At 54.5% G+C, this 27,223-nt stretch overlaps 2 protein-coding genes across 25 annotated transcripts; one reads left to right on the top strand and one right to left on the bottom strand.

The window, feature by feature from the left end:
* Nucleotides 1–330: 330 nt before the first annotated feature.
* Nucleotides 331–16,235, bottom strand: RIIAD1 (regulatory subunit of type II PKA R-subunit domain containing 1). The gene is made up of 8 exons (XM_021688011.1): nucleotides 16,166–16,235; nucleotides 15,504–15,775; nucleotides 15,160–15,239; nucleotides 7,928–8,101; nucleotides 7,354–7,430; nucleotides 2,284–2,330; nucleotides 1,069–1,196; nucleotides 331–447 (listed from the first exon to the last, which is right to left on the bottom strand). The coding sequence occupies exons 4-7, from the start codon at nucleotides 8,009–8,011 to the stop codon at nucleotides 1,126–1,128; spliced, it is 279 nt and encodes a 92-aa protein (XP_021543686.1). The 5' UTR covers nucleotides 8,012–8,101; nucleotides 15,160–15,239; nucleotides 15,504–15,775; nucleotides 16,166–16,235; the 3' UTR covers nucleotides 331–447; nucleotides 1,069–1,125.
* CELF3 (CUGBP Elav-like family member 3) lies at nucleotides 13,612–26,912 on the top strand. 24 transcript variants are annotated; one of them, XM_021688007.1, is made up of 13 exons: nucleotides 13,612–13,756; nucleotides 14,982–15,064; nucleotides 20,075–20,123; nucleotides 20,544–20,672; nucleotides 20,811–20,890; nucleotides 21,771–21,914; nucleotides 22,102–22,243; nucleotides 22,523–22,672; nucleotides 23,037–23,102; nucleotides 23,366–23,491; nucleotides 23,761–23,904; nucleotides 24,566–24,703; nucleotides 26,376–26,912. In XM_021688007.1, the coding sequence occupies exons 1-12, from the start codon at nucleotides 13,612–13,614 to the stop codon at nucleotides 24,691–24,693; spliced, it is 1,386 nt and encodes a 461-aa protein (XP_021543682.1). In that variant the 3' UTR covers nucleotides 24,694–24,703; nucleotides 26,376–26,912. The 24 variants fall into 24 exon arrangements, with proteins under 24 accessions (XP_021543682.1, XP_044770119.1, XP_044770116.1 ...); XM_044914184.1 differs by lacking the exon at nucleotides 26,376–26,912 and having other exon boundaries at nucleotides 20,547–20,672; nucleotides 21,771–21,911; nucleotides 23,366–23,418; ... (1 more) ...; nucleotides 23,761–23,844; nucleotides 24,566–24,693; XM_044914181.1 differs by lacking the exon at nucleotides 26,376–26,912 and having other exon boundaries at nucleotides 20,547–20,672; nucleotides 21,771–21,911; nucleotides 23,037–23,103; ... (2 more) ...; nucleotides 23,761–23,844; nucleotides 24,566–24,693.
* Nucleotides 26,913–27,223: the final 311 nt, after the last annotated feature.

The following is a 27,223-nucleotide window of genomic DNA, read 5'->3' as shown; positions in this document are numbered from 1 at the left end:
ACGCCATACGGTAACCCGGGAGGGAAGACTGGGGCGGGGGGGAGCCGTGCTAAAGCATGGACTTGGCTTGAGGGCCATCTCGATCAGCTGTGGTCCTCACAGGGTCCCCACCCCTGTTCTTTTGTCCAGCCTTGGCTCTGGGAGCAAGCAGCCTGGAGGGGCAGGGAGGACACAGTGTGAGTCACATGTGGGAGCAGCCCGCCCACCTAGCTGAGGCCCACGGGCTGCCACAGAGACAGCCCTGTTGCCTAGCAGGTCAAAGGGGTGTGGGGGGCAACAGCCCTCCCTGCAGGGTGGCTTCCTCCTTTGGAGTGAAACACAGCAGAGAGAGTGGAAAGGTCTGCTTTTAATGAATAGCTTTAAAAGCCTTTGCAACAGCGGACACGGCCCAAGGCAGCTTGGAACCCCACCCTGAGGGCAACAGGGCTCCCCTGCTTCCAGGTGACCCTGCAAAATACAAATGGCGCTGTGACATCAGGTACATGGCTTTTTCCCACCTCACATGAAAAAAATCCCAACCTGCAAAATCCTTTCAGAAATCATCCTGCCTGAAAAATGGGAGATGGCCCTCATGGCAGAGCCTGGTTTGAAGAGGACGGGGAGCAGGAAAGTCCCTCGTCCAAGATGCCACGAGGGAAACTGTTCCCGCCCCTTCCAGAAGCAACGGGAACCCCCTCTGCTCCCAGCACTGGGGACAGAAGGAAAAGGCCATCTGCAGGAGCACTCGATATTTTGCAGACTGACAGCGGGGTCTGGATACTAGCGGGTCCCACCCCCCGTCTCCCCGCCACTCTTCACTCCCACACGATTCCGCTTCCACTCTCCGACTCCGTTTCACTAGGCTCAGGAGACAGATGTCTCTTCCTGCCATGGACATGCCAGACAAACCCGGGGCCACTCTTCACAGCCCCTAATTCCCCAAAATAGTGTCAAGAAAACGAAACACTTTTGCATGAAACTTCTCTGCAGCTTCTCCCTTTGGTTTCTTTCACACCGTGGGCCAGGGAGCTGGTGCTTATTTTGACAAGAGTAAAGAAGCCTCTGTCTGTAAGTGAGGTTAACACCCACCCTGAGGCTGGATTCTTTCTGGTCTCTCTCAACAGCTGAGCATCATGATTCTGCTAATTAAGCCGCTTTCTTCTCCTTAATTAGCTGCATGTGAATCTTGCTGGGAAGTCTTGGATCCGTGAAATAGTCTGGGATAAGAATCGAAAAAAAGAAATTATCTAAACCCAAGGGGAAGAGGCGGGGAGGGAGGCCGCTTACTCCGCTCAAAAGCGAGGATGGCTCGGCCTCAGCAGGACTGTTCCTGGCGGCCCTGCCTTCTGACGTCATAGAAGCCACAGCAGATCCCGTGGTCACCGTCCCCGCCCAGAGTGCTGAGCCCGCCAGCTCCTGTGCCCCCGGGAGGGGCTGACACAGGATGGCTCCTGACCCTTCCACACTGCCCTGCGGGTCATCAGCTTGCTGACGCATGGGGAGCCATCAGAGGGCTGAGGGATCTCTGGGTTTTCTGCTCCCAGCCCATCCCGAGGCCCAAATAAATGCCAAGTGTTATTCTTGTCTCAGCTCAGCTTGCCAGCTCGTCTCTGAGATATCACGCCCTCTCCTCTCTGAGAATATCCTCTCAGAGGAGAGCCAGGCTCTCACACGATGACGACAGAGGAGGGTTTTTATACACCCAGCATAACGTGAATCAGAGGCAGCATCTGCTGCGGCGGCAAAGACGCACTAGACTCCGTTAGAAACCGTGTGAGGCCATCAAACTCCCTGGGCTAACAGGCGCCCAGGAAGCCTGCCCCACCCCGCGCCCTTCCCTCTAAATACCGTTGACCTCAAGCCAGCTGGGGCAGTGGAGCCCATTAGGATCACCGGGGGACCTTTACAACCCTGAGGCGGGGCCCCACCCTGGGCTAATTAAATACCAACCTCTGGGGGTGGGCCCGGGCCTCAGCATTTCTTAAAAGCTCCCCAGGTGATTCTAATGTGCAGCCAGGGTGGAGGACCCCGCTTTAGGATTCCCAGGGGAAGAGCTGCCAATATGTTCCTTTGGGAGTGTCAAAATTCTTAATCTTCACCACAAGGAAGCTCTGCCTCATTTCTTATCTGTCCTCATTTTGAGGAAATGACAATGGATGAAAGAGCCTTCTGAAAAAAGCTCCCCGGGGGGACATCAAGTGAAGAAGTACCCCAGACTCTGCAGGGCTTGTCTGAGTCTAAATTTGCAATAATACTCCTTGGGCTGGTTTCCCAAAGACCCAAAACAGACATGGCCTTACTCACCTGCGGCAAATTCTTGGATGTTGTCTGGTCTTTTCAGAAACATTTCTCTGGAAAACATGAAGGGATAAGGGCAGGAGTAAAGCAGGCTTGAAGGCAGGCTCCGCTCAGCCTCGGCTGCAGGTCCCACCTTTAGGGAGCAGAGTGACCCGAGACACCCCCGTCTGGGAGTCAATAAGCCAGAGGACTCCTAACAAAGACCCTTCCATTCATGATTTTCCTTCGGGTCAGGCTCTGAGGCAAGGAGCAAAACATTCTAAATGGCACTAAGCTCACTTCACAAGACAGCTGTGCCCTAGCCAGGCAAAGCTTGTCATTCATTCCACAAACATTTTCACAGAACCAGAGCCCAGGCCAGGGAAAGGTGGTGAAGACGAAAGACATGCTGCCTAGTCCTTGAGGGGCTCACGTGTGGTGGGACATATATGCAACCCCACAGGCTGGTGACTACTTTTAACCGGGAGTACCCACAGGGGTGGGGGGATGATGCAATCCACAGAGCGGAGAGGCCGGACTGCGGGTCTCACGGTGGGTCTCGCGGAGGACACTGACAAGGCCTGCAGCGCCGGGGCTGCTGGTGCGGGGAACATGCCTTATCTAGCCTAGAGTTTTATGGTTCATAAAGAATGTTCACAAATATTATCCCACTTTACAACAACCCTATGAAACAGCAATGACCGTGCCCCATTTTACATATGAAGAAATCAAACCTTCAAAAGGTTAATCATTTGCCCAAGTTCACCAAGCGAGTAAACAAAGGGCACAGAGCCCAGGTCTTGCGGTTCCAAGGCCAGTGCTCTCTACACCACATCCTACTGGCCGTGGCTGCCCGGCCCACCAGCCTAGAAAAAGGCCTCGCCTGCCCAGAAAGCCCCTGCCTCCCAAGCTTTAAGAATTTGGCTTCCCTTCTCCTTGAATTCCATTTGACAATTATTGAGCACCAATTCTATGTAAGTAACTGTATGAGATATGAGGGGTTGCTTTTATTTTTTAAAAAAGAGAAAATACAGCACCACCTCAAAGAAATTAGTCAAGTAAAAGAGAACGGGTAAGTTCCCAAATGTCCAAAAGGCCAAGCACCCTGCAGGAAGTGCTATAAGAGGGTGTTAATAGTGTGCTGTGTCCAGGCACCTGGTGGTTCAGTTGGTTAAGTGTCTGCCTTCGGCTGAGGTCATGATCTCAGGGTCCTGGGATCGAGCCCCGCGTTGGGCTCCCTGCTCAGCGGGGAGTCTGCTTCTCCCTTTCCCTCTGCCCCTCTCCCCCAACTCATTCTCTCTCTCTCTCTCAAATAAATAAATAAAATGTTTTAAAACAAAACAAAACCTTCAAAAAAAAATAGTGTAATGGGGACAGCGAGAAAGGTTACTGAGAGCGGGGCCCCAGAAATCCTCACAGAGCAGCTGGTATTTCCACAGACAGGACAAGGGCATCCCAGACAGGGAAGCAGCAAGAGTAAAGCCCCAGAAATGAAAGGGTCCATGTCCTCCTCAAGAGTAGGAACTGGAGTATCCACCTTTGTAGACCCAGGGTCCAGAAGAGTCAGGTCCCCCTGGGAGTGTCAGGCACCCCGGGAGTGTCAGTGGGAAGGTCACTGGAATGATCAGAGGTTCCATCTGGCTGGGATGGTGGGCAGGCGCAGAGAGTAGTCGGGAGCAAAGGGGCCCTATTATGCAGAGCCTGGAAGGCCAGGGAGAGACATTTATATTCAATTCAAAAGACAAGGGGAGGGGCGCCTGGGTGGCTCAGTAGGCTGGGCGTCTGCCTTCGGCTCAGATCCTGATCCCAGGGTCCTGGGATTGAGTCCCCCGTCGGGTTCCCTGCTCAGCAGAGAGCCTGCTTCTCCCTCTCCCTCTGCCTGCCTCTCTGCCTACTTGTGCTCTCTGTCAAATAAATAAAAATAAAATCTTAAAAAAAAAAAGATAAGGGGAATGGATGCATAAAGCTCAGACAGCAGAACACACCCAACAGTGAGAATGGAGGATCTATGAGAAACAGTTGAGCGACAGAAGTCAGGCACAACGGAGCACGTACTGTAGAACTGCACTTACAGAAAGTACAGAAAGGCTAAACAAATCTGTGCTATGAGCAGTCAGGATACGGGCTACCTTTGGGGGGGAAGTGCTTGGAAGGGTCTCAGCAAGTCTGAAATGCTAGTCAGATTCTATTTCTTGATCTGGCCCCTAGTACCATGTATACTCTCATCTTGCGAAAGTTCACCCAGTTTAGGATATGCCACTTTTCATTATATTTCAACAGAATGTTAAAAAGCTGGGGGGGGGGGGGGGGGGGACAATGTTGTGGAGCCACTGCAGATTTTTCCGGCCAAGGAGTGACATAATCAGTTCTAAATTTTGGGAAGATTCATCTGCCTGGCTACTTACAAAAATATCTAATAAAGCCTTTCTACAGTTTCACACTTTGCTATCACATCTCCAGCCTAAAACCTTAGACCTCCGGGGTCTAAAATAAGTTAGATCGCTATTCTTTCTATTCTTCAGGTCCAAAATTCAAGGTGTTAAGAGTTCCATACACTGTATATACAAGTACATCCTGGAGAGCTGTGACTGAATCACTGTAAGTCATCACGATCTGGAAAACCCAAGTGGGGAGCTCGCTTCCCAACAAAAACACTTTGGAGCTTCTCATGGGTTGGAGTGAGTCCAGAGCAGAGACCTGCAAAAGACATGAGGGCAGGTATGCTGCACAGGATTCTGTCCCCTCTTCTCCCTTCCTCTTTTCCCAAGAGGAAAACCATCTAAAGTATCCAGTACAGATGAGGGGCTGAATCTGGTTCATCCCAGTATCTTCCAAAGGAAGTAACAGTAACACCAAAAACAACAAAAACAAACCCTCAAACTTTAAACACTTCTTCTCCCCCTCCCACCCCCACCTCAGAAAGAGAAAGGCCTAAAAGGGGCCAGGAGCATTTCCTGTAGATAGCTTCAGGGCCAGCAAAGGGAAGAGCCTAGTGGCCTACCTGGCCCAGGAGGTGGGGATGATAAGGAAGTGAAGGGGCTGTTCTCGTGGCAGCCAGGCACAGACACCCAGTTCCTCCTGGAAACTTCCTGGACAGAGAAGCTGGGCGACCCCTGATATGTGACTAAAAACACCACCCTCGCCACCACCTCCCACCACCACCCATTCCTTGTGTTTGTGAACAAGGCAAATGGTGATTTAATTCAGGCTTCTGAATTAACATCTACCCCCAACCTCCCTGCTGGAATCATTCCTAACTTGGACTGCAAGCTCCCCAGGATAGGAATGAGGTCAACCTTTATTTCCCTTTAGAAGAAGAAGTGCAAGGGATGCCGTGGCTCAATCGGTTAAGCATCTGCTTAACATGACCGTCCCATGTCAGGCTCCCTGCTCAGTGGGGAGCCTGCTTCTCCCTCTGCCTCTCCCCCCCTGCTTGTGCTCTCTCTCTCTGTCTGTCTGACAAATAAATAAATAAATAAAATCTTTAAAAAAAAAAAAAAAAGGAATAAGAAGAAGAAGTGTAAAAAATGATGGCCTGATCCCCAGGACTGACATTGACAGAAGACCCCTAAACTATCTTTTGCCGAAGCCTTACCCCTGGGCCAAATAAAACCAACCTTCACAGGGAAGTTTCTATTTTCCCTTTCTCCATCCCCTATCTGCTCTGTGAGAATCTGCTGCCACTGGAGAAATGACTAGGATATGAAGAACAGTGAGACCCAGGAAAGACGAAAGAGCCTGGAAAAAAAGACACTGCTCCAGGTCTACTTTTGAGAAGACAAAGAAGAGCCCCACCTCTGGCTCACCAGCTCCTGTGAGCTTTCAACCCAGCACAGTGGAAATACCAGAGGTATAGATCCTGCTTCCCGCATCTTGGGGAAGGAACCTCACCTCTCCAGCTGTAAAACGGAAGTGATGCTAAGCTATGTTTTGCAGTTGCTGGGAGGGTCACACAAGTACCAAGATGTCACACAGTGTGCAGGCACCGGGGACACAAATACGGCTGCACCAGCTTGGGGTTCTGGTCCAGGGACAAAGTGCACATTCCAATTCAGGGGGCGCCTGGGTGGCTCAGTCGTTAGGCGTCTGCCTTCGGCTCGGGTCATGGTCCCGGGGTCCTGGGATCGAGCCCCGCGTCAGGCTCCTCACTCTGTGGGAGGCCTGCTTCTCCCTCTCCCACTCCCCCTGCTTGTGTTCCCTTTCTCGCTGTCTCTCTCTGTGTCAAATGAATAAATAAAAAAAAATCTTTAAAAAAAAAATTCCAATTCAGCGTGATAAAGGCTAACCTGGGAAACCAACACAGTGCCTGGAAATGGAAGCCATTATTATTATTTAAACCTTGCCTATTTGTCTGTAGCCAAACAGTATTTGAGATAGCGCTATTGTTTTCATCAGTTGTTGCCCCAAGATTTTTTTTTTTTTTTTGACAGTTCTTTGCCTTTCATCCCATTAGGAGAATTTTCCATTCAAACAACAAATGCCAACCTGAAGGGCAATGTAGGGGAAAGAAAAACAGTGGTCCAGGATATGGTGGGAAATAGTCTCTTCCCCAAGACTTACAGGGGAATGGCTTCCAACCACTGGAGTCTTTCCACAACAAGGCTCTCAGGGAGAGAAGGGCCAGACATCTGAATTTTTTTTAAGTTCTAGTGATCTTGTTAAGCTCCTCTGATGGAGAAATAGTGCTCTACACCCAATGGCTGCCTGTTGAGTTTCTCAATGCCAAATTACCTCTTCCAAGTGTCAGAAGATATATATTTATCCTTACAGCTAAAATGACTGAATATTAATATTTTTGAGAATTCAGAGATAACTTAAGAAAACCTCTAGAGATAACTCAAGAACACCCTGGGTGCCACAAATCTGAGAGTTAGAAAAAACTCAATCTTAAAATGTTGTCTTACATATGTAAAAAAATATGTATATGTATGTAATTTTAATTTAATTTATTTAGTTTAACATATATGTATGTATATGTATTATTTTATTTTTTTCCTACCTCTCTGACCCTAAAGGCAGCAGTCAACTCATCTCTGCCAACCAAGATTTGGTATTATTTCCCACTAGCTGTCAAGGCCGGTTGGGAACACCACCTACCTGAAGAAACCACTTATGAGCAACTCCACTTCTTTGTGGGTCCTCAGGTATTTTTCGTTAGCAATCCGAGTCTGAATCTAGGAGGATAAGAGCAAAAGGTCACGCTCCATGAGGAGGCAGATTTCAGGGTTCAAGCCCTGGGCGTGTGAAAGCCTCGGGGAAACTAGGTGTGCATTTGACCTGGGTCTTTTCCCGGGATGTTTGAAATTTTAAGCCGCCTGTTTTATTAATGACCAACACCTCCTGCGCTGTCAGGCTCAGGGGCCATAGCTAAGGTCGGGTCTCCACCGTCCGGAAGTTCTTGTCTGTATCTAAGTTACTGTCTCCGGCAGTAATTTCGGTCCATTTCACTGGCCAGATCCCTGCGGTCGTTCTTCCTGCACTTCCAGGCGCCTGTCGGGCTCGGTCCAGGGTCCCAGAAGCCCAGAGTTCCGCCTGGCGTCTCCCCCAGCCTTCCGCCAGTTCATCTGAGAATAGGCTCCCGCGCCCCTCCTCCCGGACCTCCTCCGGGTCTGCAGCCCTTGTCTTAGGGGAGCTGCACTTCGATGGAGGCGGGAGTCCGGGGCGCACCCACCTTGAAGTTGCGAAGCTGCTCCTGCTGCGCGGGGCTCAGCGCCCCGGGGTCCGGCCCCAGAAGCCCGCCCTGCAGCGTCGCCATCTTGTCCAGGTCGTCAAGGCGACGGACCACGCGGGCGGAGAGGCCCCGCCCCGCCCCCAAGTCCGGCCCTCATCAGCACGTGGGGTGGGGCTGGGGGAAGGAATATGGGGGCCACTCTGAAACCTAGTGGGAGGGTCTTCCCCTCTAATTTCCCGGCTTGGTTGTATGTGGAATGAGCCCCTCTTCTTGACTCCACCCAACCTCAAATAGTTTTTTTTTCCTTGGCTCTAGAGCAAAACTGGAAAAGGGATTCCTAAGTCAGAGTCTCCCAGAATCTGGTTCCTGACCCTCTCCCTTGTTTGGCAGCTGTTGAAACCTAGTAGTAGAGAGAGAATTCAAGCTTCTTCGCCTTTAGCCGGCCCCAAAGCCAAACCCCTCCATCAGTCCTGTAGACACACTTAACAGTATGAAAGCATCCCATAGGAGGGAGTGAATGGAGTGCTGCAAAGGAAGGGACATTCTCACACTAAAGATACTGGAAAGGACCTGGGGGACATCCTGCCAGAGGTTTCCCCTCTTGGACTGACTTTTTTTTTTTTTAAGATTTTATTTATTTGACAGAGAGAGACACAGCGAGAGAGGGAACACAAGCAGGGGGAGTGGGAGAGGGAGAAGCAGGCTTCCCGCGGAGCAGGGAGCCCGATGCGGGGCTCGATCCCAGGACCCTGGGATCATGACCTGAGCCGAAGGCAGACGCTTCACGACTGAGCCACCCAGGAGCCCCTTGGACTGACTTTCTTGTGTAGATGAAGTTGCTCCTCATAAATTCTAAATCATCTCTCCCACTCCCAGTTGAACAGAGGAGGGGAAAGGCAGTTGGTCTTCAAGGTGTATTCTTTTAGTATCTAATTAAGAAAGGAAAGTGAAACATAAAGCCAAAGAGCTGAAAATAGACCTGGAAAGGGCAGGAGCCTGTCTGTCGAACACACCATAAACATGGTGCTGAGTTTCTACACCCCCAGAGATCATGCCCAGCAGAGGCCTCCTGGGGAACAGAGAAAAGACCTCAGAAGGGAGGCTGGTCTTTCAGATTGGTGAACAACTGCCCAAGGAGAAATAAGCCCAACATTTAGACCATGGCCTTGGAGGGGTTCTCTCAGTGGTCCACCTCTATCCTTCTCAGCAAAGACTGAGGAGAAGAAGTGAAAATGTTGGCAGTTCCCAAGCCAGGAAAAAAACACGGAAGATAGATGAGGTAGTGAGCTACAGGCCTCTTCCCAGGAATCTCATCCAGGTTAGTAATCATTGCGTTTGTTTGTCTGGTTTTTAGGAGAAAGGGTTAGTAGAGAGGTAGATAAGCTGCCATCTGTCACAAGTGTTTTTTTCAGGCAGGAGCAGAGGTTAATCAGAGGTAATAGTTCCTGTTGGCCAAGACCTGTTTCTTCCCACCCCGCCCCCCCCCCAGAGAAGCTGGCAGGGGAACCCCTTAAGCTGCACTACCTAATACGGTCACCACGAGCCACCTGTGGCTATTGAGCACTAGAATGTTGCTGTAAGTGTCAGATGTGCTATTAAGTGCAAAATACACATTGGATTTTGAACATGTAGTTTTAAAAAAATAAAGTATCTTATTAATAATCTTTATATTGATGACATGTTGAATATTTTGGATATATCATATAAACACATTGAATAATATTTGGGATATATCGGTTAAATAAAATCTATTATTAAAAGTAATTTCACTTGTTTCTTTAACTTTTTTAATGTGGCTGCTAGAAATTTAAATTATGTAGATGGCTTGCCTTATATTAAACAGTGCTGGACTGGACTGGCAAATCTACACACACGCACACACACATGTGTAAGTATGTAAAATTTTCTCCATCTTCCCACCCTGTGCATAAAATAAGTAATGTCCTCCTTCTGCTAGTCTGTGGTCTTCTTGTACTTTGAGACTCAATCAAGCCTTTCTTGACTGAGCACTCCCCATGGCCCAAATGCCACTATGTGTAAATAAGAGAGGCTACTTCTACTGACTTTGGTTTTCTTACAGCACCTTGGTCCTCACTATCGCACATGGTGTTGGCCTGTCTTACCTCTCCATTTGAGGTAGAAGCCACTTTAGGGAAGGAAGATCATATAAGAGATTCTTTGTACAGTGTCATGGTTTCTGCTGCACATGGCTTCACTCTGCTTTCAGTTGGTGAGGCTAGCAAGTATTTGGTGACTAGCCACTCTGCCCACATATACCACCACTACATTTTGCCCTTTCTGAAATATATCCCAATTATTCATTTTCTAAGAATCTAAAATCGGGAGTAGAGCTCTCCCTGTATAAAGTCAATAATCTTTTTATGTAGGGCAGCTAAGCATTGAGTGCAGAAGAATAAGAAAGAGGGAGAGCTTGGGGATGGTGGAAAGAGAAAAGACCTTGGAAGAAGTAAGGTTTGGAAGCTTCATTTCCTCCTGGAGAGCAACTCCCCAGAATGGGCCTCTGAGTCGTAGGATTAACCCCTCAGAGTTACCTCACAGGACAGAGATGTGCCCACAGTCACCCAGCAAGGATGGCCCAATGCAAGCTCCCACCTCTTCTCCCCTTAACCCTGCCTCTCCTTTCAGATGGAAACCTTCCATCTGGGGACCACAAACTAAGCAAATGGTTGGAGGCATTTTGCTGCCTGCAGCTGTCTCCCCAATTGCTGACTGGGAGGAGGAGTAAGGGGAGCTCATTATAATTCATTTTTGTAAATGTTCAATATTTCAATTAATGTGATTAGCCCCAAGCCTGAATGAGCAGCAGGGCGGCAGATCTGCTGACAAGACACAGAGTAACAAGATCAACAGGGCTGTGGGGTCTTCCTAGGCTCCATCCTCAGAGGGTGTGATCTGTTTAGCATCTCCATAAATACCGAGATCTGATTAAGAGGCAAGGCAGGGAGCAGTGAGGGTGGAGTTGGGAGTGGAAAGTTACTTTCCAGATGTGCTTGCACTCTTGGTTCCCTGGCACTGCCATCCCGTGTTCTGACCACCCAGTACTGGGTGCTCTACCATCTCCCCTCCGTGCCCATCTTAGGGCCCCAAATGGGAGGACCTGGGCATCCATATGATGAAGTGTAATCATATTTACACACACACACACACAAACCCAAGCTAAGGAAGGATGGAAGGTGGTCAACAGAGAATCAAGCAGTAGAAAGAAGGTCATCTCTCACACAGGGCTCAAATGAAGACACAAGAGGAAAAAAGCCAGGCTTAACAACTCTTCCCATTCCCATGGGGAGCATTTGATGTGGGGGTTAAACTCAGGACTCAGGAGCCAGATTGCCTGGGCTCCACCCTCACTAAGTCCTCTTTCTAGCTCTGTGATGTTAGGCAAGCCATTTTATCTCTTGGTGCCCTGGTTCCCTCATCTTTATTTGGAGGTAATGGTAGAACCTACATCATAGGCTGGTGCTGAGGGTTAAACAAATTAGTAAATATAAAGCACTTGGAACAATGTCTGGGACACTGTAAGTGTCTTCTAAGCACCCTTACTATTACTTCCCTTCTTGAAGAGAAGCTTGCCTGCCGTGATAGCTCAGGAATGGGGGCGGATGGGATTCAGTTGGGACGTATTTCGTATTTCAGAGACACCAGTGCCACTATGGAGACATCAGCTCCGCTCTGGGGTGAAGAAGGAAATGACAGTAGAGAGGGCATTCCACAAGGGCTGCAGGCAAGGACTGCCCTGTCCAGGAGAGCTGATGTCAGCAGGTACTCCCTGCACTGAAGGGTGGTGTGAGAGGGCCCAGCACATGGAATAATTAAGCTCCCTTGAGATTATGGGGGAAACAGATCATCCGTAGAAGAAGAGTTTTTTAGGAGAGTAATGGCCCCCAAATGTACTCCCCCCATCCCTTTATGTTACCTGATTCACTTTGAGAGTCCTACTCAAGGAACCTAACTGGGAGAGGGGGGCAAAGGGAGAAGAAATTGGGTTTCTTCTGCCCTGAACCAGAGCTTGCCTTCTGTGGTTCTCCCCACCCCCCACAAAGGAATCAGGGATCTGCTCTTGTCAGAGGTTCTTTTGCATCAACTGTTTATTCAAAAAATAATTGTTTAGCAACTACGCATGAGCAAGACACTGTGTTAGACCCCAAACAGTAAAATCCTGAATTAAACAGTGCCCTGGTCTTCAAGGAGCTTACAGCAATAACTCTCGAAGTCATCACCACCGCTGCCTCCCTGCCCACACACTTACACACACAAACCACCCAGAGGGAGAGAAGGGGGTGTTGGCAAATGCCAGCAAGACATAGTTTTTCTTGGATCCTTTTCTGGAAAATACACAGTTCTCTCTCTGCGCTCATTTCACCCCGCCCCCCCTTTCCATCTTTCCTCTCTGGGTACCCTTCTGCCCTTTCCCCCAGGCTCTGAGACATACTTCCCACCCCATCTACACCTCCCTCCTCCCCCCACTCCCAACCTGACCAACTGTTCCTATGCCATTTTCTTTTCCCCGGATTCTTTCCTATACTGCCCACACTTAGTCTCCCCAGATGCTGGCTCCCCTCTCCTCCTCCCCCCTGCTCCCCTCTCCTGGGTCTTCTCTTCCAGCACCGGGGACAGCTCCAGCCCCCGGAACAATGGACCCCACCTTAGGGCTCCTCTATAAATTCTCCATCTTAGTGTCTTGCCCAACTCGTGATTGGGGAGTAAGATGGGGGAAGGGTTATTATCAACAGGACCAGCCGCTCTTCTGGGGGTGGGAAGGGAGTCAGGAAGGAAGGAGATAGAAAGAGGGCGTGGCTCTTGTCTGGATTGTGCGTCCCTCTCCAGGGTAGAGAATTTGTATTCCACCCCTGAGACTGACATCACTGATGTCAGGGGAAAGGAGGTGGGAGTGGGGAGGGGGGTGTGGAGGGGGGAGGTTTTTGTTGAGGAGAGCGCGGCCGGAGAGCAGAGCTCCGGGACCCAGGTGACCGGGAAAGCAGGCAGCCCCAGCAGCGGGAGCAGCCAGCAGCAGCCCAGGCCCGGGGACCAGGGTGGGGGTGGGAGGGGGGCTGAGGGGAGGACCTGAAGGGGGGCGGCAGGGCAGAAGGGACCCCCGGAGCCCTGCCGCCATCAGAGATCAAGCATCTGGCATCAGGGATCTTCGGACCCAGCAGAAGGATCAGCCACAGGGGAGGTGTCCTCCCGGGAAAGCCAACGAGAGCTCCACCTGCCCCACATCAGGAGTGCCCCCCCCACCCGACGCTGCTGGCAACCTACCAGGCCCCTAACCCCTAAACCTCCTTCTCCTCAGGCCCTTTCCCGACTCCAGCTCTTAACCCCCAGTTCCCAGCACCCCTGATACCACCCTAATCCTCCAGATCTTGAGCACACTGACCCCCATCCTGGGATATTTGCCAAATCTCTGGGAGGGAGATCATTTGTTTGGGCTATGCCCCCTGGTGGCATGACAGTGTCTGCCTAGACCCCTGACCCCTAGTCCTCAACTCCCTGGGCCTCCTTTGTGTGAAGAGCTGCCCCTCTCCTCAGCACTGTGGTTGGGGGCCAAAGGGAAAGCCAGCCCCGGCTGGGCCCCGGCCCCCACCACTTGCCTCCTTGCTGGGCAGCTCCCCCTGGCCTTTGGGCTTCTCCCTGCTCCCCTCGGCCCCTCCTCCTGGGCCGCCCCAATGAAGGAGCCGGATGCCATCAAGCTGTTTGTGGGGCAGATCCCGAGGCATCTGGAGGAAAAGGACCTGAAGCCCATCTTCGAACAGTTTGGTCGGATCTTCGAGCTGACTGTCATCAAGGACAAGTACACCGGGCTGCACAAGGGTGAGGGGTCAGGCCAGGCTGGAGAGGTGTCAGGGGTGGGAGGGGAGGCTGGGAAGAGAGGAAGCCAGCCTGGAGGGCTGGAGTGGCTGGAAAGGGCTGATGTGGAAGGAAAGAGTTCAGGGGCTAAGGAGTGGATGGAGGACCTGGAAGAGAACAGCCAGGGTGAGCAGGGGACTCTGATGCAGGCCTAAAGACAGCCTCTTTGGGGGAAGAGTTGTCGAGGAGATGCAGAGATGTGGATCCTAGAGATGAGAGGGTAGTGTCATGGATGAACTCAAAGGAGGATGGAGGACCAAGAGATCTGGTTTGGGAAATAAGGAGCCTGGCAGGGGTATGTGTATGTGTGTGTGTGTGTGTGTGTGTGCGCGCGCACGCGTGCGCATGCGCGTGCGCGCGTGCCTGAGAATCTTAGTAGTCTCAGACACTATTGGGGTGGGTGGGGGTCAACCTGGCAAGAGTGGACATGGACTGGGCAGGGCAGATCCAGGACCCAAGAAAGGGACCTGAGAAGCAGGGTGTGGAGGACAGAGACTGGTATAGATCTGGGAAGTGTGGGGGCGGAAAGTTAAGAGAGCCTGGCCAAGCGACACTCCTTGGGCCTGTCCAGGGCTGTGCGCTCTTGCTAAGCAGGGTCAGGCCCCGGTCAGGACTTGGAGAGCTCCAGGCACTGGGGATGGGGGTGGGGGCCCACTGCTTCCCCCTCCACTGGCCTGGAGACTTGCAGTGAACTGCTCTCCCCTTTCCTTCTCCTCTATCCCACTCTCCACCCTCCACCTGCCTCCCGCGGAATTGGAGAGAGATGAGGAAATAGGGAAAATGGGAGAGGAGAGGGGTGATGGGGACCAAGATGGAGGGAGGTAGAGGCAAAGGAGAAGGGGAAAAGAGGCCAGCGAAGGAAGAGAGAAACCACACCACACACACTTGTCTGACAACCACATGCCCCTTCTCCCCCCACAAAGCCCCCTCTCCCAACAGTCCCCTCTTCCAATGCCACCACCACAGAAACCTCGCAGGCTCTGGGTCTCTGCCCTGAGTTCAGCAGCCCAGAGACTCCCTGGGGCAAAATGTCTGGCCCCTCTCAGATACCTTCCCACTTCAGCAGCCAGAAAGTGGCAAGAAGAGACAAGCCTCCCAGTCCTCAGTCTCATGGTTGGGGGGAGCCTTTTAGGGAGGGGAGATCAGGGACTCACCCCCACCCGGTCTCTCTGCCCCTGCCCCTCCTCAGGATGTGCCTTCCTGACATACTGTGCCCGCGATTCAGCCCTGAAGGCCCAGAGCGCCCTGCACGAACAGAAGACGCTTCCAGGGGTGAGTCCCATATTTGTAGGGCCAGAAGGCTGAGAAGGGCCCTAGAAAGGGCAGGGGGCTCACCACCTTCCTGAGACATGGAGCTCATTTTCTACCTCCTCTCATCACCAGGAAGCTCCCCTCCTCTCCTTCTAACACCCCTCTTTCTTGCTAGAGATGCATTCATTTCTTCTACCTGGAGAGAAGGAAGACAGCGATTAGCAGAGCAAATGTGACCTTTGTAAGGAGCAACCTGCTCGTGGGGCAACACAGAGAGAGAGAACTTAGCTGGTTGGGAGGCGTGGGGACAGACTCTGGACACCAAGTGTGTGGCAAAGTAAGCAGGAAGCACCCAGGCACTCTTGTGGCTCTGAGGGTGGGATGTCTGGCTGTGACATGGACAGCTGGTGCCTGCTGGACTAGCATCTCTGAGCGGGCTTCTGAGCTCTGACAGACTCACCTCGTGTCTTCTAGGAAGAGCTTTGGGCATCAGGGTGGAGCAGGGCCTGGGTGGGCCTGGGCTGGGGGGCAAGCAAGGGCAGGGGCAGACATCATTGCGGAGGATCAGGCCTGACCCCCAAAGGGTGCCCAGGTCGGCAGGGGTGCCCTCTGACATGGCCTCTTTCCTGAAAAAGTCAGCTCTTTTTCTCTTCTTCTGAGACAGCCTTGCAGATTGCCCCAGGCCTGGGCTGGCATCGATAGAGAATCTCAGGATGCCTCCATCCAGGCAGCCTGGGGGCGGGGAAAGGATGTGCCATTTTATTCCGCTGTCTCTGTGCTTCTGTTGTCTCCCACCCCCTGAGCCCCAGGACTGAGAGCTAACCCCGTCCATCCCTTCAGCAAACATTTGCTGAGCACAGCCTGGGTACTGGAGACACACGTGTCACAGCCTCTAGCCCTCCCCCCATGTGGGAAATGGAGAAAAACACTGATTCTCCATCCCTTCCTGGGAGGGAAATAGACAAAACAGATGGGCAAAGGGAGGGGGCATCCAGGAACATCAGAACCACTTCACCCACTCCCAGCTTCCAACCTTCAGAGGTCTAGGACCCACCCCCTCTGTGGCCCTCAACCCTTGAATATTGCCCGGAGAGCAAAGCCCGCCAACCGCCTGGCTCTCACCCCTCCGTCTTGTCCTAGTTGGTGGCAAGCCAGCCAGAACAGCCCTGGCCCATGGAATTAAGGATCTGTGCATGCGTGTGTGTGAGCAGGCTCGGGATCCAGGGAGCCTGTGTGTGCGCGTGCGTGTGCACATGTGTGCGCGTGCGCCCGCCAGCCTGGCTGTGTGGGTGTGGGCACACGCATCCGTGGGAAGCCTGGTTTCCATCACGTCACGTCTCAACTTTCCTTTCTCCCCTTTTCTCTGTGGAGACCCCTGACAAATCAGTAGTTTTCATCTCCGTCGCCACGTCTCGTCTTTTTCTGTCTCGCTAGCCGGGCATCTGCCCTGGGTCGGCCCCCTCCAGCTGCCTGCATGCTCAGGCAGGGCTCCAACTGTCTGGGTGTGGAAAGGCTCTGCCTCCCCTTCCTGGAAACAAACAGGCCCAGGGTGGGAGGTGAGGGAGAAGGGTACCTGGTTAATGAGTGTCTAGCCCTGCCCCTGAGCCAGCTCCCAGGTGACGCTGAGGCCCCACTTTGGCCTTTGCCTCAGGGGACAGGATCCAGATTGGCCTGACAGAGCCTCTAGTATAGGACATGGGCGGGGAGGGGGGTCCCATCCTCCAAGGGGACCCACGTGCTAGGGGCTTGGGGGAGCAAATCAGGGCAGTCTAGGGGAGCAGATGTCTGTGGCCAGGCTCTGCCTGACCCTTTGTATCCCCCAGGTCTTTTCTCTGCCTCCTGCCTTCCTGGCAGCATTGTTTCCTCAAACAGTCTCGGCTGTTTAGTGTGCCAGCTCTGTGGGAAGTTCTTCCTGCTGTCTAATCTCCCTCCACACCCTCCTAATACAGGCTTTTTTTTTTTTTAAGATTTTATTTTTAAGTAATCTCTACACCCAACGTGGGGCTCGAACTCACAACCCCGAGATCAAGAGTCACATGCTCCACCCACTGAGCCAGCCAGGTGCCCCAAAACAGGCTCTTTTTTCATGGGGGCGTTTAGCTCTCTCTCCTTTCTCCCCATCTCTGTCACCCCGGAATCTGCAAGGTGCCACCACATTAGGGTGATGCTTCGGCTGCAGACAGGAAGAATGGAGGCTGGGCCTGTGGCTGTCAAGCCCCATTTCCTTTTCTCTCCCCCGATCATTCGCAGGAGGGGCTCAGCCACAGTCCCCTGGATTCTCCCTGCCCAGAGGGTGTGGCCTCCTGGAGGTGGTGGTGGGAGGGAGCCAAAATCCCACTCTGGGTACGTGGGCCCTCCCTGTCGGCTTGCTGTTGGGCCAGTGAATTCTGGCCCCGTGGAAAGGACCCGTGTGTGGTCTGGGACACCGGGTGGAAGGGAGTCCGGAGCCAGGGGTGAGAGAGCAGCAGGCCTCTATCCCCAGGAGAATTAGATTTTCTGGAAATATAAGCTCTTCCTGGCAGTGGGGTCTTTGCTATTGGTGAGAAGGATGAGGGCCTTATGAGTGACCAAGTCGTTGGGGAGTGGTCTGAGTGCTACTTGGAGTATAAATAGCCTCTTCTTCTTTGGGAGGCCCTCAGGAGGGCTTATCATCTGGCTGATGGTGGCTAGGGAAGAGAGGCGCCCGACTCCGGGTTGCCAGGTAAACAGGGCCCAGCTGGACTCAAGGGAGGGGGCAGGTGTGCCCAAGCTGAGCTAACAAAGACCGAGCTTCCCACAGGAAGTGCCAGGCCAAGAAGGAGAGCCTGGGCCTGGATCACTGAGGGCCACTGAGGGAGGTTGTCTATCTGTAGGGGAGCGAGGGGAGCCTTCTGTCAACGTGGTCTGCACTGTGGCCTGTGCGCTTGCGTGTGTCTTTGTGTGAATCCCTATCAGCTGTGGATATTTATTGAGGTGCTATTTTTGTGCCTGGAAGTCCGTGCAGCAAGGGACTGGCATCCTTTCTCTCTGGGTCGCAGGTTCCCCGCCCTCAACTAGAACCGCAAATCCCTAGGGGCATTTTGGGAAGGGGTTAGTGTCAAGTAAAGAATTCCCTGATGCTGTGGAAAGACCCTGATTTGGATTCTACCTCTTCCGTAGGGGGTGTGGCTGGTGCTGAGGTGCCCATGGGGCACCTCCTGATTACAGAGAGGAGGAGGGTGCAAGACTGAGAGCTCTGGGCAGCTAACTCCCCACCCCGTGCACACACCTCTCTCTCTCTCTCTCTCTCTTTCTCACACACACACACACACACACAAGCTCCTGAGGAGATTGAACCTCCATGGGATAATCCCAGATTGGTGGAGGATAAAGCTGGGAGCAGATTGGCTGGAGGATTTGGGTGACTGTTACCCACTTCCCCCCAACCAGCTGCTCTCGGATCCATAAATGGGGGTGGGGCAGGACAGGAGTGTCAGCTGAGGTGGGGCTTAGGTTTGATCCACGGCTGGGGATACCTCACCAGCAGAGTCCTGTCAGACTGACTGGAATGGCCTGATACCAGGGAGGGTCTGGTGTGAGAAGGGGCAAGGGGCAACTATCAATCCTGCACTTCTCTGTGTGAAGTGATGACACACAAGATCCCCAAAAGCTGGAACACTAGAGCTGAGGGTAACCTGACTCACCACCGCCCGATCTGCCCCACTATTTTACAGATGAGAACATTGAGGCCCTGAGGAGAGAAGTGACTTGTCCAAGGTCACCCAGCTAGTGAGTGGTAGGGCCAGTCCCTGAACCCGGGTCTCCTGACCCCCAGTCCAGTACCTTGCCTGAGGATACCCGTAGCCCCCCTCAGAATGTTGATAAATGGTTTCTTTTGTTTAATATCTATTTTTGGTCACTGGAGCTAGGATGCCCCCTCAATAGCAAAATATTTTCAGACACGAAATCCTGAGTGCTTCCACTCCCTCCAGTTCCGAAGATGCTCCCCGCTAGTTAAGGAAATCAACCTGCAGAAGTCACTGCTAAGTCCCCTCACCAGACAAGAACGTGGAGAGTGGAACTGGGTGTCTGCATTTCCACTGGAGACTGAACAAAGGGAGATGCTGCAGGAGTGAAGAGAAGGGAGAGCTCTGGAGGACTTCAGGGTACAGGGAGAATGTCAAAAGAGCACGGGACAGCAGTTCCTCCTTCGGAGCCCTCTCAGCTGTGAGACACCAAGGATTTGATTTGGAGGAGGAAGGCAGAGGAAGGGACAGTGTGGCCCCAGCAGAGCCTGCTCAGCGAGAATCAGGAAGCTTGTCCTGGGCCCCTCCCCCACCTCCCAGTCCCCACCAAATCCTCCACCCCCAGCATACCCTGTTCTCACCCCCCCACACTCCTTCGCCGGGTGTGTGGAGCAGCAGAAGTGATGACGTCACCACGGTCGCCAGGGCGACAGGAGGGATAAATCAGGCTGAGTGGGCGGTTGCCATGGCGCGCATTCTCCCGTTGCCACGGAGACTGGGCATCTGCTCCCTTTGTGCTGCCCGAGTGCCTTCCCCCTGGGGTCAAGGGGTGTAGGGGGGCAGATAGAGAAGCAGACACACCTCTAGGGGTCAGAAGGAAGTCGGGGCATATGTGGGGTGTCCCTGGGTCGACAGTCCTCCTTGGGGCTGCTTATTGGAGTGGCCTCTGTTGCGCCTACTTTGCAAAATTGAGGCAGCTTTTGCTGAATAGCCCCTTGGCTGGGCTCTGTCTCAGGACCCAGGTCCTATGGGAAGTTCCATTCTCCCCCTAAAGCCGGCATCACTTATCCCTGGCCAAGTCACCTGGGGCCTCACCGGAGCCTGGAGCTGGCCCCAGGAGCATCCTCCTCTACATCCTCACCTTCCACTGCCTCTAATACCCTCGGGTCCTAATCCTAAACAAGATTAGGCCCATCCCTTCCTTCCCATCAGCAGTTTAGGGCCTGGGGTTTACTCCCTCTAGCCTCTCTGCAGGTCTCGGCCTGGGGAGGGCTCCTGGGGGTTCAGAGGAGGTCCCCAGCAGTTGCCTTCTCTTCTCTCCTTTTAGATGAACAGGCCGATCCAGGTCAAGCCGGCCGACAGCGAGAGCCGAGGAGGTAGGTGCTGTACCTTTGGACTTTGGACTCAGGCCCAGGGCTTGGAGTAGCTGAGGGGCAGCCTCTCTTGAGGAAGAAAATCTGAGAATTCCAAAGGGTTCCTGGTCAAGGTGGGGATTGAAGTCAGTGTGGTCAGAGGGGATGTCATCCAGCCCATTGTAGAGATGGCAAAACTGAAGCCCAGAGTAAAGTGCAAGCCCTTCAGGAACTGGACTGAGCCCTCTATGTAACTATACCCCATTTCCCCAAACATCACTGGTATCAGATGTTAGAAGCCTTAGTCCCAGGGTGGGGAGTGCCTGGACCTCCAGGGAGTTGCTGAAGATGAAGGGCAGGATTTCTGCCTGTCCCAAGCGGGAATAGAGTTGGTAAAGCAGCCAGGGGGCCCTGACCATGCTCCTCCTGTGCCTTACCCCCCAGAAGACCGGAAGCTCTTTGTGGGGATGCTAGGGAAGCAGCAGACAGATGAGGATGTCAGGAAGATGTTCGAGCCTTTTGGGACCATAGACGAGTGCACTGTGCTCCGGGGGCCAGACGGCACCAGCAAAGGTACCCAGTCGCTACCCCTTCCCCAACCGGCACTTCTGGCCTTCCCGCTCCTCTTCAACTGGCTTCCCGGCAACGGGGACAGTGGGGGCCCTTGAGGGTGAGCACTCACCCTTTCCTCCTTGCTCTTGGATGCTGTAGGCTGCGCCTTTGTGAAGTTCCAGACCCACGCCGAGGCCCAGGCGGCCATCAACACCCTTCACAGCAGCCGGACCCTGCCGGTGAGCCCCCCTCACATTCACATTTCAGATGACATCTCCCCACCTCTGGCCCCTATCCCTATCCCTCACATCCAGTCCGCATGCCCTGCCCTCCTTCCTGGCCTCCTCCACCCCTCAGGCTCTCCATCTCCTGTCTCTTCCCCCACCTTCCCATACCCCCCACCCTCACTGGCTGGGCGCCAGAACACTTGCTTAGAGGCCACACGTGCCCTCTGCACATTAGCAGTGGGTCAACCGACTGTACTCGTGGAGGGCTCTCCAGCAGGGCAGAGTTCTCAGATGGAACTAGCTGATTCTGAAGCTCCCTCAGCAGAGGCTGGGCATTTAGCAGGAACTTGGTCAAAAGGATGCAACACTGAACAGAGAACTGCATTCTAGATTCCAGGATTCTACAACACTCCCTGCAAATGTTCTTGGGTTTGGTTTTTATTTAGTGCAAGGTAGTATGAAAACTTGAGGCTTCATCCTCTGAGCACACTGTGAGGTTTAGGGTGCTGGGGTAGGAGTCACGGTGCGGGGGCTGGGGTGGCTAGCCAGCACCACCAGCCTGGGATTAAATATCCTCTGTGGCCCTTCCAACCTGGGGATAATTTCCGGCTCAGAATCCTCACAGAAAAGCCAGGGATGCCCTTTGGATTCCAGTAGGCCTTTCCTTTTTCAAGCACATGCCTTCGAGTTTCTCAACTTTTTCTAGTCTCTTGCACGTCCTGGCACAGGGGGAGGCTGGGATTAAAATCTTCCCGTTTGACAGAGGCACTACGATGGCTGCCCTCCAAAGAGGCCAAGCCTGGAGGGGTGGAACTGAGGCCAGGCCCTGAGGGCTCTGGGGAGGAGAGATCCCGACTCTGTCCCTCTAACCACATGCGTGGCCCCTGCCCAGGGTGCCTCATCCAGCCTGGTGGTGAAGTTTGCTGACACGGAGAAGGAGCGAGGTCTCCGCCGAATGCAGCAGGTGGCTACCCAGCTGGGCATGTTCAGCCCCATCGCCCTGCAGTTTGGAGCCTACAGCGCCTACACCCAGGCCGTGAGCACTGACCCCTGGGTGCTGGGCCTGGCCCATCCCCGCCTCCTCCTGGCCTCCAGGACCTGTCCCCACCCTTCCAGTGCCAAGGCCCAGGGCTGGGAGGGGAACCCGCCCCGCCCTGCCAGCCACCCCCTCGGGCTGGGCACAGGGGACCTGGCCCCACTCTCCTCTCTTCCCCTTCCCCCAGCTGATGCAGCAGCAGGCGGCCCTGGTAGCGGCTCACAGTGCCTACCTCAGCCCCATGGCCACCATGGCTGCCGTGCAGATGCAGCACATGGCCGCCATCAATGCCAATGGCCTCATCGCCACTCCCATCACCCCATCCTCAGGTAAGGCCCCGGCGAGGCGGGCTGGGCTGGGTGTGAATGGGACAGGTCAGAGGAGCTGCTGCCCGGGGTGTAGGAGGGTGGGGGGGTGGGACACAGGGCACTGCTCAGGGAAGCCAGAGGGTCTGGAAGGGACTCAAGGGTGAGAGAGTGGCCTGCTTCCTCCCTTCTGCCTGCAGACTTGCTGACTGGTTCTCTGCATTCGTGTGTGTGTGTGTGTGTGTGTGTGTGTGTGTGTGTGTCCGCTTCTCTGCTCTGTCTCTGTCGCTTTCTCCTCCCTAGGAACCAGCACCCCTCCTGCCATCGCTGCCACGCCCGTCTCAGCAATCCCTGCTGCCCTGGGCGTCAACGGCTACAGCCCGGTGCCCACCCAGCCCACCGGGCAGCCTGCCCCTGATGCTCTCTATCCCAACGGGGTTCACCCCTACCCAGGTGGGGGTCTCTGCCTGCCCCCGCTCTCTCCCCAGCAACTATCAAAGCCGCTGCTGCCATTGCCCGCAGACAGCCGTGGCGCCCCTTCCCTCTCCAGGCCTCGGCGTGATAAGCTGCTTTCTCCTGCTCTGTCATCCTTGGGCAGGGATGCTCCTGCCCGTTCTCAGCCAGGGAAGCTGAGGCTTAGAGAAGCCCAGGGTTTGCACAGCCAGTCACAGACTCCACGCTCTGCCCTCTCCCCGCGGCTCTGGGCCTTTGCGCGCTCTCCCGTCACACCCCGTGCCCTGTGAGGCTGTCCTCCCCACCTGCCTGGCCTCTCCTCTGCGTCCTGCCCCACCCTCACAGTCGGTGCTGCTCTCCCCAGCCCAGAGCCCCGCGGCCCCCGTGGACCCCCTGCAGCAGGCCTACGCGGGGATGCAGCACTACACAGGTGAGGAGCCCAGGGCCCCCCCTGCCACCCCGGACGGGAGGGACGGCGTGGGACCGAGGCTGGGCTGCCAGGCGCCCCGCCCTGCCAGCCACCCCCTCGGGCTTCCTGACGTTAGGGGCAGTGCACCCAGAGTTCAAGGCGGCTCCTTCTCTGACCCCTCTCAGCTCTGTCCATCCCTGTCCACCCCGGGCTGCTGGCCAGAGGGCCCCGGGGGCCGGGCGAGTCTCGGGACCCACACTAGCTCTCTGCTCTCCACCCCCCAGCAGCCTACCCAGCAGCCTACAGCCTGGTGGCGCCCGCGTTCCCGCAGCCTCCCGCCCTGGTTGCCCAGCAGCCCCCACCTCCTCCCCAGCAGCAGCCGCAGCCACCACAGCCGCAGCAACGGGAAGGTGCGGCCTGGGCGCCCTCCTGCCAGCCCAGAGCCTTCCGGGACAGGAGCGCCCTTGCCCTGGGCTGGGGACTCCCGGTCGCCTGCTCGCAGCCTGCCTCTGGCCCCATGTGCGGGGAGAAAGCGAGTGGGGATGAGGTGTCTGGTGCCCTGGCCTGCACGCTGGGGGCTGGGATGGGAGGGTCTGCCCTAGGCCTGCTTTCCGTGGGGCGCTTGCCCCTGAGTGCTTCCCAATCACTGGGCTCTTCCTCTGTCTCTGCTACCACCCAGGCCCTGACGGCTGCAACATCTTCATCTACCACCTGCCCCAGGAGTTCACGGACTCAGAGATCCTCCAGATGTTTGTCCCCTTTGGCCACGTCATCTCAGCCAAAGTCTTTGTTGACCGGGCCACCAATCAGAGCAAGTGTTTTGGTAAGAATATGATGATCCAAAAGATAAAATACGGCACATTTTTGCCTGTGGACAAGGTTTGAGACATTTGAAGGCATTTATGGTCACAGTGGGCCCAAACTTTGAAATCCAGATTGTCCAAGAGTCGGAAAGAGCCTTTCTTACACCCTCGGCATCCCGTACCAGCTGCTGTCCAGGCCCAGCCCTTCCTCCAAAAACTGCAGCTTTACCTTTTCTCCTTGAGCACTGGTCAAATTCATGCTCCATGAGGTCTGGAAGAGGCTCAGGAACGGGATGTTTGGTTTTCAAAAGGAAGGCTTAGGGAGTGGAGTCTTTTGGCTTTGTGTCTAAAAGTTGCTTCAAGGGAGAAGGAGCCTTGTCCTCCCTGCTTGATAAGTCATGAAGGGCCAGAAGTGGTGTTTTCAGAGTTATCCAGGCTGAGGAAGGGGCTGCCCTTTAAAGAGTGCTGGAAAGAATGTCCTAGTGCATGTGAGTGGCAGGACTGCATTCATTAACTCAACGTATCAATCAGCAGCTACCCATCGAATGCCTACTGTGTGCCAGGCATTCAGGATCCCGGGAGGAAGTAGGGTGGTGCTGGGGAACCAAAGAGCAGGTTCTGGCCCTCAGCACAGGCAAGTGAAGTGGGGTTGGGCTGGGCCTTATGCCCCTCTCACCTCAGGCTTTGTGAGTTTCGACAATCCGGCCAGTGCGCAGGCTGCCATCCAGGCCATGAACGGTTTCCAGATTGGCATGAAGCGCCTCAAAGTCCAGCTAAAGCGGCCTAAGGATGCCAACCGGCCCTACTGAGGGCCCCCAGGTGGGTCCTGTTCTCATCCTGTGACCTCTTAAGCTCCCTCACACTGAAGCCAGGGCCCTCACTTGGACTGCCCTCCCACCCCCCCTGTTCCCCCAGCCTCAGGGATGCCCACCCCACCCCCACCCCTGACTCTGGGCACTTGAAGCAGGGATCTGGTATAGCTCCTTCCTTATGCTGTGTTTCAATCACCCGAGTCATTCTCTCTCTCTCTCACACACATATACATACACATGCGTGCGCACGCGCACACGCACGTGCGCGCGCACACACACACACACACACACAAACTGTGACCCCAGAGAGAGCCCAGTCTGTCTAGATCTGTGTCCACTCCCCAGGTCTTCCTCAGTATCTGGTCTCGTTTGTCTGGTCAGTGTCCATGTGTTTGTGTGTCTCTCTTTTTGGTTTTCCTTTGGGTCAGAGTGGAATTAGGGGAGTAGAGTTGGGGAAGTAAGGGGGCTGGTACAGGATACTGGAGGGTTCTAGAATCATGGCTCCTGGAATATCTATCCTCCTGAGGTGGGGATATCAGACCCTCAGTGCCCTGGATTCCAGGTAGTATAGATCCTGGACTCTGATGCAGTATAGGCCCATGGGACAGTGGAGAGTGCACAAAACAGACTGGGGGAAGTCCAAGCTTCAGGCCTCCCAGGAGAAGCTTCAATTTAGGTGGAGAAGGCCAAAATGCTGGACTGCCTGAATTTCACTAAATGGGTCCCCTCCGCCCCATTGCCACCACCACCCTAGCCTCATGGCCACAGAGCTGTGAGCTTTGGTGACTTTTGTGTTCGTTTAATCTCCTTTGGACCAAACCCCTGGAAAAACACAACCCAAGAACAATACCCACATTTTCTGTTTCTCCCCCTTTCCCCCCCAATCCTGGCTGCTTAACTCCCCCCACCCTGGGGGCCCCCCCAGCCCAGGGCCCGTGTTCATTGTCGGCCGAAGCCCCCATCCCCGGACCCCTGCTCCGGGCCCCTGTAAGTTGCATGGAACGAGCGTGTTGTCTTTGGAGCCGATTGTTTGTTATTTGGGGAGGGGGCCGCGGAGGGAAGCGCCCCTCAGCCCAGGGTCAGGGCCGGGGGCAGCTCGCGGGATGTGCTTGGTCAACAGTGGTTGGTGACTGTGGTCTGTGTTCTGTGCCTTTCTCTCTTGCTTTCTTTGTTCCTTTCTGAAAAGGAATGAGAGCACTCTCTAGGGGCTGGGGGTCTCAGCCCTCAAGTCTGCAGCCCTAAGCCCAGCCCCAGGTCCTAGCCTGGCCACCTTGCTCTTCCTCCAGGTGTCTGTCTGTCTGCTGCCCCTTCTCCTCCTTTCTCTTAGCTATCTCTGCCTGCCTGCCTGTTGTCTCACTCCTTTGCTTTGTCCCCTCCAGTCCCTGTCACCGTATCTTCCAGCCTTTGTTTCTCTCACGGGCTGTGTGAATATCTCCTTCTGCATATCCTTTGGTTTCTTGTATCATGGGCCCTCTCCCTCCCGTCTCCTCCATCATTGCCCCTTGTCCAACAGCTGTGGGGCTCCGTCTGGACTGAGGCCTTTCGGATGACCTGTCTTCCCCAGGCGGCCCCATCCTATCCTGCGTCAGCCAGCCCAGCTACCTCTTCCCTGGCAGGGCCTATGACCTGCACTGGCTGTGTCTTCCCCACAGCTTCACTCATGTCTCCTTCCTTCACAGGTCTGGAGACACCAGAGGAAGGGGCACCACACCCCTCTCCCCACGTCTGGTCCCAGCCCTCTCTGCACACCTGCCCGGGTCTCGATGGGGCTCTGGGGCAAAGCTGCTTCACAGCCCTGGGGGAACAGGACACTGGCCCACTCCCACCACCCCACCCCTCCTGAAGGGCCTGTTTCCTCCCAGGTGCCCTTTTGGCCTTTGTGAGGGAGCAAGGGACAGGCTCAAAGGCTCCGGGGTATCTGCCTTCTGCTGGGGCTCCTGTGGTGACCTTCTATACCCAGCTTTCACACTTGCCTCCCCCACCAGCGGGCCTGTGGCCCCCGGGAGGGCAGAGGGGCCTCCCACAAGCTCCCCACCTCACCCTCACCCCAGCCTCTTCCCCACATTAGGGGTTTCTCAGAAGCTGGTTCTCACACTCCCTGCCACCCTCAGCTAGAGGTAGGATATCCCTGAACCCTGGGCTCCCAGCCCTAAAACTCACTGCCTCCCCCATGGGCCCCCTCTAAGGAGGGTGTGGGGGAGCCCTGAGGGCTGCCTCTCCACCAGTCAGCCACAGAGACCCTCCTCCTTTCATGAGGAAAAGACCTCCCCCGAACCCCTAAAAATGTTTACAGTCTCTGCTGGTCCCCTCCGTGTAAATACCACTACCACCCGTGCGTTATCCAGCCCGGCCCGGCCCGGACGCTGCCATCTCTCTTTCTGGGAGTTTAGACAATGTTTCCCTTGGATTTTTTCTCTCTCTTGATTTCTCCCTTTGCTTTGGGGGTAATTGGGTATTTGGGAGGAGGGGTGTGGGGAGGGTTACAGGGGTTTATTACCTGATCATTTTCTTTAGGAAGAGGTTTTAG

This window comes from Neomonachus schauinslandi, chromosome 4 (genome assembly GCF_002201575.2).
Source record: "Neomonachus schauinslandi chromosome 4, ASM220157v2, whole genome shotgun sequence".
Classification (NCBI taxonomy): Eukaryota; Metazoa; Chordata; class Mammalia; order Carnivora; family Phocidae; genus Neomonachus; species Neomonachus schauinslandi.
Note: the sequence above shows the minus strand (reverse complement) of the source record. Positions and strands in the feature narration are given on the sequence as shown.